Below are 12,165 nucleotides of genomic sequence, written 5' to 3' on the forward strand. Positions count from 1 at the left end.
GCGCCCTGTAGCCAGTCACGTGAAGGTATCATGGTGTCAGTGACGTCATGCAAAGTCCTGTACCGGCTTGCCGGCTTTATGTTCTTATACTAAGCCACCACTGCCAGTGCACGGCAGATCTGGAGTTTCTAAAGGGGTACGCTAATAATCCAAATAAGGAGCCAGACACACGTTCCACATCGTACAATCAAAGGACCTTTCCAGACGCAACAGGCAACATCTGAATACAGTCTTTAGGATCGAGGTAATCACACATTGCCATTTGTTTGAACATTAAGGCTACTTTCACACTAGCGTTGGACTCGGCCCGTCGCAGTGCGTCGGGCCGACGTACCGACGCTAGCAGTGAATGCGCCGCACAACGGAGGCAGCGGATGCATTTTTCCAGCTCATCCGCTGCCCCATTGTGAGGTGCAGGGAGGTGGGGGCGGAGTTCCGGCCGCGCATGCACGGTCGGAAATGGCGGACCGTCGGCAGCAAAAAAGTTACATGTAACGTTTTTTGCTCCCGGCGGTCTGCCACAACACGGCGCAACCGTCGCTAATGTTGGTCTATGGGGCAAAAACGCATCCTGCAGACAACTTTGCAGGATGCCTTTTTTCCCATAAACGACGTATTGCGACGTATTGAAAAAAACGCCAGTGTGAAAGTAGCCTAATGTGAGACAGAGACGGTGTTTTCACATATATCTTTATTTATTTATGTTTTTAACTGAGTTTTTAGCGCAAATATTTTAGATATTCTTTCTTATATATATTATTTTCTGGACGAATAAGAGTGGTTTCGTCTCCTTATATTTGCTGCAATTAACTTCAGGTGATAGTGCAGCGCCTTCTGGTCCATTTTTTTATTTTGTAATTTTTTGTTTTTTTGTCTGTATTAATTCAAAAGATCTCCATGGGTAAATCACTTTCTGATTTGTTTGCTTGCTTTAAAAAAAAATTACGGTTTGGGTATTTTTTTTAAGCATATTCTTAATTAGTTTTAATTCTTAAAATCCAAATCCATGAGTCTTTTATAGTTATTTTGCTATTTATATTACTCCAATGTTGGAAACTTGAATGTGATGAAATGCAATAGTTTGCGGAGATTTATAGTCTTTTCTCAGAGGGAACGGGGGACTGTATTCTGTCTAGACCGCCGACGTTACGTAACGTTAGCAAATTAGAACCAGTTTCTTGAAAAATACATAAAGTACTAAGATCCAGCTGCGGCGCGGATCTGCTGATTATCGGGGGCGCCCCAGGTATCCGGGTTACCGATGCAGCTATTCGGGAAGCCCTATAACTATTTGGATAAGGACTTATCCGATGTTCTTCGCTCATCCCTAGCGGCCACCACTCTTTCTCCGATATGACTTTCTGGAATGGTAAACCAGACTCATGAAGCCCCCGTTTCTTGAAGTATGGGGACCCAGATCTGGTTATCCGGTGCTGTACTCCTGCCTGGCCCGCGTTCTGGGCAGTACGCTACTCTTTTTCTCTCTGATATGGAAACCACTGTAGGGTATGTTCACACGTCGTGTTTTTGGCACAAAGAAGATGGCATTTTACAGTTTCAGCAGAGAGAATGCAATTTCTGAAATCTCATGCCCATGTTGCTACTTTTTTCTTGCAGTTTTAAATTTGCAATATGTCAATTCTTTCTGCAGTTTAACTCCTTCATGGATCCCAGCTTTTTCCATTTTTCTTTTTCGTTTTTCACTCCCCTCCTTCCCAGAGCCATAACTTTTTTTTATTTTTCCGTCACTATGGCCATGTGAGGGCTTATTTTTTGCAGGACGAGTTGTACTTTTGAACGACACCGTTGGTTTTACCATGTTGTGTACCAGAAAATGGGGAAAAAAATTCCAAGTGCGGTGAAATTGCAAAAAAAGTGGAATATCACACTTGTTTTTTGTTTTGCCTTTTTTTTGCTAGGTTCACTAAATGCTAAAACTGACCTGCCATTATGATTTTCCAGGTCATTACGAGTTTAATAGGCACCAAACATGTCTAGGTTCTTTTTTTTTATCTCAGTGGTGAAAAAAAATTCCAAACTTTGCTATAAAAAAAAAATTGCGCCATTTTCCGATACCCGTAGCGTCTCCATGTTTTGGGATTTGGGGTCGGGTGAGGGCTTATTTTTTGCGCGCCGAGCTGACGTGTTCAATTATACCATTTTTATGCAGATACGTTCTTTTCATCTCCCGCTATTGCATTTTAATTCAATGCTGCGGTGACCAAAAAAACTTAGTTCTGTCATTTTTACTTTTTTTTTTATCGTTACGCCGTTTAGCAATCAGGCTAATTTTTTTTTTATTGATAGATCGGGTGATTCTGATTGAGGCGATACCAAATATGCGTATTTTGGATTTAATTTTTTTATTGTTTTATTTTGAATGGGGCGAAAGGGGGTGATTTAAACTTTTATTTATTTTTTTCATATTTAAAAAAAAAAACATTTTTTAATTTGGCATACTTCAATAGTCTCTATATGGGAGGGCTAGAAGCTGTCACAACTTGATTGGCTCTGCTACATAGAGGCGATGCTCAGACCATTCTATGTAGTAGAATTACAGCATTGCTATGAGAGCGCCGACTACAGAGTGGCACTCATAGCAATCTGGCAGCAACAACCATTGAGGTCTTCAGAAGACCTCTGGTTGTCATGCCGACGTGCCGATGACCACCGATCACGTGACGGGGAAGTGCTTGTTAAATGCCGCTGTCAAGAGTTTCACAGCGGCATTTAACTAGTTAATGGTGGCAGGTGGATCGCGATTCCACCCGCGCCTATTGCGGGCACATGTCAGCTGTACAAAACAGCTGACCTGTCCCAGCTTTGATGCGGGCTCACTTCCGGAGCCCACATCAAAGTGGGGGTACTGCCGTCGGACGTACTATTCTGTTCGAGGGCAGAAAGGGTTTAACATCGTTTTTCACCCATTCAGCTGAATAACAAAACAAAAAAATGCATCCAAAACCAGCTGGCCAAAAAAATTGTGTTTTTTTTTTTTTTTTTTTTTTATGCAGCACTTTTCCTGCCAAGAGACACGTCTTTAATGGAAAAAAAAAAGTGTGCAGCAAGCATTTAAAGTGTGCACATGTCAAGGTTGGGGGCCCCAAATGGCACGGTGGGCTGCAGGGTGTGCACCCCTGATGTTACATGTATGGGGATCTCCGTACTGCCCCAACTTTCCATGACCGAGGAAAGAAGCATGAATAGTTGGATGTTGTCAGTGGCGGCTAGCAGCACTGTATGCAGTGTATATAGAATACTGCCTTTTCATACCTGCTTTATGGTGTAAGTACATAAGCTGCTGCATAGATGTTTTTGGTGCAAAGGTACAAAATACATCGATCGATTCTCCAAAAGTCTATTTGTCCTTGTTTTTTCCGTGCCTTCCATACAAGTAGCTAGCATGTTCCACAGTGGTCATTAGGCTGAGCTGGCCATATGTAACAGGTGGAGTGATTTTCCTATTTGCCTGTCAGTCTTTCCTATAACAATGTTAGTCCGCGCTGTGTGCTGCTGGTGCCGATCAGTGGAGCTGGAGCGCAGCGGCTGCTGATGTGGCAGTGCCGGGCGCACATTCCTCCCTGCCTCTGCTGGCAACACAGATTTGTTGTTTAAAGGTCATAGCAATTCAGACTGAAAACGAGACTTTGGGAAATGTGACGTTCCTGGCAGGATTGCTGACCACATGGTTGTAACTCAGACAGTATAGGGAAGCGCTGCCTGTGTTATTGAGCGTATATGGCCCGAGAGCATCCCCTTCAGAGATGTCCTACATAATGTTAGGCGGGTGTGAGCACTAATGTGTGTGCAAGCTTTGAATAGATGAATTACTGCTATATAGAGTATGCCTATATGAATGAATGAATGCACAAATTGGCCACTCTGAGAACCCACCAGCCATGACGAGGCGTACCTTTCTTTGATGAGGCTATAAACCTAATATTTACCAAACATGTCTCTCCCAGACTAAGTTACGGATTGCGGGTATTGAATGGCACCATTGTCGGTTATATCCAGAGACACAGACATGGCATGGCACAGACCTAGAGCTTCTCACAGCTGAGTGTTTGCTACACAGAAACCTTTGTCAGCCAAACAATGAGCTGAAAACGACAGCTTCCTCCATAATGAAACAAAGCTCTCCGCTTCTCATTATATATATATATATATATGATGATGTGACATGATGAAACTGGTGGTGGGGGAAGGGATCTGGTCTTTGAGGCCAAAAATGGCTGTGCTTCCACTTCCCGATCATACATTTCTGCAACAAATCTGCCGCGTGTGAACATGACCTAGGTGGTTAAACAACAGCGAACTGTAACATAGCAGAACCTAATGTGTGTAGCAAACAGCTGATTTTCTGCAAAACCTTTTCTTGTTCATGGGCTTTTGTGCTGTCAGGGCATCAGTCAGACATTGTATGGGTTTCTCAATATCCCTCCTCCTCTTTCTCCATAATTAAACACACTAGAAGCCATGATATTTTGCCTTTGCTTCTTGTGTTGTGTGCGTTTTTGTTTTCCATGAAATCTTTTCGGATCTGACTCTTAGAAGATTAGGTTTCTTTTTTCTTTATACAAAGTGTCAGTTTCCGTCATACTTCCAAAGAGTAACACAATTGTGTTGTTCACCTGGTCTTATTCTCTATGTCATGACGGGTTATACAGCTGTTTGCGGTATCCTTTGCAGAGCTTTTCCTTCATATTTGTCACGTTCTCCCCTTGCTGTCATTTAATAACGTCTTCTATTTGATGAAACTCTAACGGGGTGGACAGAATAGTTATGTGGCCTATAAGGAACTGAGCACCCACAATGTTATCATATGACTAGGGTTCTTGTCGTCTGCAAGTAAACAATGAAGCATCCTAAACAACGGCTGCAACCGTAGATCTTGAAGGTTGAAACAAATTTATATGAAGTCTCCTAGAAAATTAATTTTCGGTAGACAAAGGATAACTATTTTTGTAAATTTTGGAACACCCCTTTATTCTATTTCAAAGCACCACTCCACCACATTCTTTTTCAGCACTGGAGTGGCCCTTTAAATGCATGCCCCCTGCCCCCGTTCTTATACTCCCCTTCCGGCAGCTTCACCTTTTATCAACGCCGTTCCGGGCCCACGGCGCCATCTTGTCGCATACCTCCTGACTGGCCGGAAGGCAAAAGTTACGTCTCAAGAGCTCAATGTAAGTCTATGAGGGCCAGAACAAGGCCATAGAGATGTATTGAAAAGTGACCTCTGCGCCACTCTATGAAACACTGGAGCTGCCGGGCGGTCACTTTCACCGGAGACCCACAGGAGCGAGGATGACACAGGGGGCAGGGGAATTACATTTAAAGCACCACTCTAGCAGTAAATGTATGTCAGAGCGCGTGCCCGATGCGATCTCCTCTAGAACATGTGAATTATGAGGTGGCATAGCTGAAGTTTTATTTTCATGGTTTTTGTCTACAGAGGAAGCTCTCATGTGAAGACGATACCTAATTACAAGGAGGAACAATGTGCTCCAGCATTAAATTTAGAGACCAAGAAGGTTCTGGACTTACAGGCTCCAATAACAAGGTTTGTATAAAGGGCTTGGAAATGCAATACAGATTTCAATGGCACCCTCGCCGACCAGCCGTTATCACCTCCAACAGCCGGATGGACACCGTGTACTGAGCGGAGCTGTATTACCTGGCCATAGCCACAATGCCATGTACTGAGCTGTCACCTCCAGCCGCTGCCTGAGTGTCACCCCATGGATCTCATGTTATTAATAACCAATCTAAAGGATTGGACATCAATGTAAAAGTAGTGGACAACGACTTTAATGCATGGTCTTCTTTTCTAGCATTCAGTCCATGATGGATGACCTTCTTGTGGCCACAGAGGATTGCTTGCTTCACCTCATTCACTGGGAAGGCATCACAAATGGAAGAAAAGCGATCAACTTGGCCACCATTCCATTTTCAGTTGACTTGCAGCCATCTAGAGGTACTGTAACCTTACAAGGTTTAAAGATTGTTAAAGAAGTGAATGATGATTTCCCAAAATATTGTATTTCTGACATATTGTGACTTATAGTGGTTGTCTCAAGTTCTTTAAATGTAATCCATCACCAGGCATTTGCTACGCCATCTGAGAGCAGCACAATGTAGGGCAGAGACACTGATTCCAGAGAGGTGTCAACTTACTTTACTGGTCGCTGCAGATTTGATAAAATCTTCATTTTATTTGCTACAGATCTACCAGTTGTCTGAATTTAGCCTTCTACGGAACTGGTAGATCTGTAGCTCTGATCTGTAGACCTTTTAAGAACGTCACCCACACCACTGAATGCTAGCTGTCAGTGTACACTGTGCATAGGCTGAAAGATGGATCCAGCGAAATTGCAGTCTCCTAAAGTATAACGTCGGTAAGGCCTGAATTAATAATAAAGAATATTAAATACGGGCATACTTGCCTCTCGGCCATATTGCGCTGGCCGATACGAAGGTCTGTACCAGAATTGGCGTCTACCTCGTCGTAGGCCACAACGTAGATGACACGCTGTTCTAGTTGCCTAACCGCTGCAACAGTGCTGTGATTTGTGAAGGGGGCAGACTGCGCTGGATCAGCCGTGACGCTGGAAGGTTGAGTATGCCATTTATGATTTTTAATCCATGCCTTTAAAAAAATCCTCTGTCTGATAACCCCTTTAAGGCTGCATGAAAATGCACCTTTGTCCTCCTCACTTTCTTTTTATTTATTCCAATTTCTGGCCCTTTCTTAGACACTGCCTGTACGTTTTTGTGCTTCCATGGCCGTTTGTGAATGTTACTGAAGATATAAAGGCACAGATGATTGGCCTCGGGGAGACCAAAACATCCAACACCGCGGAGACACCATCACGTGTTTCTCAACGCAGTGAATCCAGAACACTGCCCCCATCCCTTATGGGAAATAAGCAGATGCATGCAAAGAAGCTGCGGAGACACCATCACGTGTTTCTCGACACAAGCAGTGAATAGCCAGGCCTTTCCCCGGGAAGGAACAACCACGGGAAGGGCAGCATCCTATGAAGGAAAGCCACCTATGCCAAGCATGGTATCCATCCACAGACAGCTGTTTCGGGGTTTTTGCCCCTCATCAGTGTGGAGTAGGAATCTGGCTATTAGGAGCAGTGCCTAGTAAAAAGGCTATAAAGGCACAGATGATTGGCCTCGGGGAGACCAAAACATCCAACACGTGATGGTGTCTCCGCAGCTTCTTTGCATGTTACTGAAGATAGACTACCTGTAGAGTTTGATACCCATGTGTTCCGGTAGAAGTACTCCCTTTATGTGTGATGTTTTAGTAATGTTCTGATGAAAATGTCCTTGTTTGTGCCGCTCTTCAGCAGATATAAAGCTGTGCTCTGTACATGTTGACTATAAGCTTGATTAAAGTTAACTTTGTTCGTGGGAAAATCCCTTTAACTTATTAGATATGACTCCAAACTATGCAAAGCCTCAGCCATGTCTAACTGATGGATTCATCTCTAGCTAATTGAACATAAATAATGACATTTTTTTCTTGGTGGCAAGCATTAGCAGTTCTCAGAGCTTGAAATGTTGCGTATGGGCAAATAAAGGAGCCAGATGTCTTCTCCTTGTTCAGTCTTGTGCTGTTTCTTACAACTATGGATTGTTTTCGGTCACAATTTGCACTCCTACCCTTTTATGTATATACTAGATGGCAGCCCGATTCTAAAGAATCGGGAGTCTAGAATCCATATATACTTTATTTATTCAAATGTAAGAATAATACAATTAATAAATAATAGTAAGAAAGAACAAAAAATGGCTGCACTCACCAGCTCTTGACAATTCTTGTTATTTAAGGTACAGTTACACAGGATCCATGAACATGCTTATGAGGGGAGGGATGAAAGACCTCAGACGACAACTTTGCGTGTTGTGGGCAGTGTCACAACAACGGTTCTTTGCTTAAGAACAATGTCAGGTAGTAGGAAAATAGCCAGTTAATAATAGGCAATAGTTCTTTGCAGGAATGCAGATATTAATAAAGAGGCAGTTTATATTGCAGAGAAATTGCTGGGCAATAATAGACAATGTCCTTATGTGGCAAATAATAGAGCAATATACCCAATGTGGCAAAGAAGAGGTTAATAAACGGCAGTCTCTCAGTATAACAGTCAGTGAATAATAGGCAGTATATGGAGAAAACACCAAACAAAAGTTCAAAATTGGTGTGAAAATGTCACTGAACCACTTCACAACTAAATATATATAGTTTTGGTAAATGGTATTATCATTTTTTTGACGAAATTCGGCAGGAGCTTGAAGAGCAACGTCACTGGGCCCGCCTCCACGCAGTAGAAACTTGCTGTGAGGTAAAAATTCAAAAATCACACCAAAATGGCGGGCGGAGTGTGTCACAGTACGGCACGTTTCTGATTGGTCGCTCGCAGCAGGCGGCAACCAATCAGACACTGGACACTGTTGACGTCACTTATCTCCGGACATTAGCTCCGGACATTATCTCCGGACATTAGCACCGGACAGGAAGTTGGCACAAATTGCAGGAAGTAGTATTCTAGGCAATTATATATTAGATGTGTTTGTGGATGTTTAGAAATGAATTTTCAATAGTTTTAGATGACATTTCCATCCCTGGGGTACACTCACACTGGCGTAGAACATGAACCAGTGCTATGAAGTGTTTTATCGGATAGCACTCGGCCCAGTGTTATACTATGGGGTAGTGCAGGGCTCAGATTATCTTCTTCATGACGTTTCGTCATGCTGAGAGAGGCTCCCGAATTTGAATCACACTCACCCATACAAGTCTAAAACAGTGGACTGCACTCGGATGTCGGATGTACACGCACAGAGACAATGGAGAAGATGGAGAAATTAGGTTCTTCTCCGCACCTGTGCTGGGATTCTCTCATGTGAGAGTATCTGATCACACTCAGATGACAGAATTTGAGTGTCATTAGCATAATCAGCCCCATTCTCTCCCATGAGAGAATCTACACCAGTGAGAGCGAGCCCTAATGAGGAGGCCCAAAACATGGTTACCTTTTTTTCCCAGTAGAGGAGAGTATCGGACATGAAATGCTTGTTTTTCAAGCACTTAGGGTATGTTTCCACGGTCAGTAAACGCTGCGGGTTGGACGCTGTGTACAGCCGCAGCGTCCAATCCACAGCGACCAGATGTTACAGCATAGTAGATTGGATTTCAAGAAACGCTTCCGCCTTTCCTGCCGAGACGGACATGCAGCGCGTCTCTCCAGACCGCAGCATGTCTATTGGGGAGACGCTCCGTCTCCACAAGATAAATATCACCGTACAATCTATTGGGCGCTGTGATTACACACGGTTCAGTGAACACATGCGGAATCACCTGCGTTCAAAAGCCGTCAGCTCTTTGGATGGAGCGGACGTGTGCTGCATCCAAAGCGCTGCCGGTTCCTGACTGTGGAAACATTCCCTTATGGCATACTCTGTGGATATGCCATGGTTATTTGTGATGGGAATATCCTTCCAAAGACAAATACTGTTTAAAGAAAACCTGTCCAGAGTACCCAGCTTTGAAAGTAAAAGAAATTCTTCCAGAAGAGACCAGTCTTGCACTCACCTGGCCTTGCACAGACCATGAGTGTTTTCGATATGTGTGGAAGGACCACCAATTAGCATTACCATCACCAGTATAAGGCCTCAGATAGACTTGTATGACTGATTGTCTTATTTTCTCCCCAGCAGGTTCGTTCTTAGATTTTGAAGGTGTCCACATCCGAGATATGGAGCATTGTGTGACTCTTGATGGGTTTGCTGTTGTTTTTAACGATGGTCGCATTGGATTCATCACGCCAGTGTCAAGCACAGCAGATGTAAGCGTTTGTCTCTTAATAGAATTGTTATGTGCCTGCTAGACTTGCTCCATTTCTCAGCGTCCGTGTCACCAACCAAGCTTATATTGTTTGTATGAAATATATATTCTCTTTTGTCTGCTTTCACGGCTAAGAGTCACTTGGCATGAACTTCCTTACAATAATGTACAGTGGCTTGTGAAAGTATTCACCCCACCTTGGCTTTCTACCTATTTTGTTACATTACAACCTGTATTTAAATATTTTTGTAATCCAATTGTGTGTGATACATCAGCACTAAATAGTGTAAGTTGGTGAAGTGAAATGAGAAAAATATAGGCATAAATTAATTTTATGGGATTAAATAACTAAATGTTGGCTTGTTCATATGTCATCCCTCTTTTGCGATTAAGCTCCTAAAAATTTCTGGTTCAAACAGTTACCTTTATAAGTCACATACTTGGTGAAAAGAAGTCCAGTTGTGTGCAATCTAAGTGTCACATGGTCTGTCAGTATATATACACCTTTTCTGAAAGGCTGCATATAACACCATTAAGCAAGAGGCATCACTAACCAAATAACACCATGAAGACGAGAGAGATCTCCAAACAAGACAGGGACAAAGTTGTTGATAAGTACAAGACATGGTTATCAATTAGAGACAGATAACCCAAGTAAGCACAAAAGCCGTTTTTAAATGAAGGTCTATACTATTAAGGCAAAAATAAGTCCAAACCTACAGGGCGCTGTGTGAATAAGTGATTACCCCCCAAACCGAATAACTGGATTTGCCTCCCTTAGTAGCAACAACTGCAATCAAGTGTTTGCAATAGCTGGCAATGAGTCTTAAGGTACCTTCACACTAAGCGACGCTGCAGCGATACCGACAACGATGTCGATCGCTGCAGCGTCGCTGTTTGGTCGCTGGAGAGCTGTCACACAGCGACCAACGATCCCGAGGTCCCCGGTAACCAGGGTAAACATCGGGTTACTAAGTGCAGGGCTGCGCTTAGTAACCCGATGTTTACCATGGTTACCAGCGTAAACGTTAAAAAAACAAACACTACATACTTACCTTCAGCTGTCTGTCCTCCGGCGCTCTGCTTTCCTCTGCACTGTCCGCGCCGGTCAGCCGGAAAGCAGAGCGGTGACGTCACCGCTGTGCTTTCCGGCTGGCCGGCGCTGACACAGGATGCAGGAGGAGTGCAGAGAAGCAGAGCGCCGGGGACAGACAGCTGAAGGTAAGTATGTAGTGTTTGTTTTTTTAACGTTTACGCTGGTAACCAGGGTAAACATCGGGTTACTAAGCGCGGCCCTGCGCTTAGTAACCTGATGTTTACCCTGGTTACCAGTGAAGACATCGCTGGATCGGCGTCACACACGCCGATCCAGCGATGTCAGCGGGAGATCCAGCGACGAAATAAAGTTCTGGACTTTCCTCAGTGACGAACGATCTCCCAGCAGGGGCCTGATCGTTGGTCGCTGTCACACATAACGATTTCCTTAACGATATCGTTGCTACGTCACAAAAAGCAACGATATCGTTATGTGTGAAGGTACCTTTACAATGTTCTGGAGGAATATTTGGCCCAGTCATCTTTGGAGAATTGTTATAATTCAGCCACATTGGAGGGTTTCCGAGCATGAACCGCCTTTTTGCAGTCATGCCACAGCGTCTCAATCGGATTAAGGTCAGGACTTTGACTGGGTCCCTCCAAAGTCTTAATTTTGTTTTTCTTGAGCCATTCAGAGGTGGACTTGCTGGTGTGTTTTGGACCATAGTCTTGCTGCATAACCCAAGGGCGCTTCAGCTTGAGGTCACGAACAGATGGCCGGACATTCCCATTCAGGATTTTTTGGTAGACAGCAGAATTCATGGTTCCATTTACCTCAGCAAGTCTTGCAGGTCCTGAAGCAGCAAACCAGCCCCAGACCATTGCACTACCACCACAATATTTTACTGTTGGTATGATGTTCCTTTTCTGAAATGCTGTATTACCTCTACGCCAGATGTAATGGCACATACATCTTCCAAAATGGTCATGCAGGCCATTTTTGCCCGGTAGTTTTCTTATGGTGGACCCTGACCTTAAAGGGACACTGTCACCTGGATTTGGAGGGAACAATCTTCAGCCATGGAGGCGGGGTTTTTGGGTTTTTGATTCACCCTTTGTTGTGAATTCTGTGGCAGAGCTCCCTCCTGTGGTCACAAGTGGTACTTCGGCTGGTTCTCTCTGTGAGCTTCCGTTGGTGGAGGAAAGTGGTACTGCGTCTTCTGAGTTTCCTTCCTCAGGTGATGTGGTGAAGTCGTTAGGTGCTGCTC

The 12,165-nt window shown here is 43.9% G+C and overlaps 1 protein-coding gene across 2 annotated transcripts in view; it reads left to right on the forward strand.

The window, feature by feature from the left end:
- Nucleotides 1-12,165, forward strand: part of RIC1 (RIC1 homolog, RAB6A GEF complex partner 1) — a 225,152-nt gene that overhangs the window by 111,642 nt on the left and 101,345 nt on the right. The window contains exons 4-6 of one of the 2 annotated variants that reach the window (XM_069764353.1): nucleotides 5,459-5,566; nucleotides 5,838-5,980; nucleotides 9,733-9,863. In XM_069764353.1, the coding sequence (XP_069620454.1) occupies nucleotides 5,459-5,566; nucleotides 5,838-5,980; nucleotides 9,733-9,863 (382 nt within the window). The remainder of the gene's footprint in view (nucleotides 1-5,458; nucleotides 5,567-5,837; nucleotides 5,981-9,732; nucleotides 9,864-12,165) is intronic. The other variant, XM_069764361.1, reaches the window with a different exon arrangement.

The sequence above is a fragment of the Ranitomeya imitator genome, chromosome 1 (genome assembly GCF_032444005.1).
Source record: "Ranitomeya imitator isolate aRanImi1 chromosome 1, aRanImi1.pri, whole genome shotgun sequence".
Lineage (NCBI taxonomy): Eukaryota > Metazoa > Chordata > Amphibia > Anura > Dendrobatidae > Ranitomeya > Ranitomeya imitator.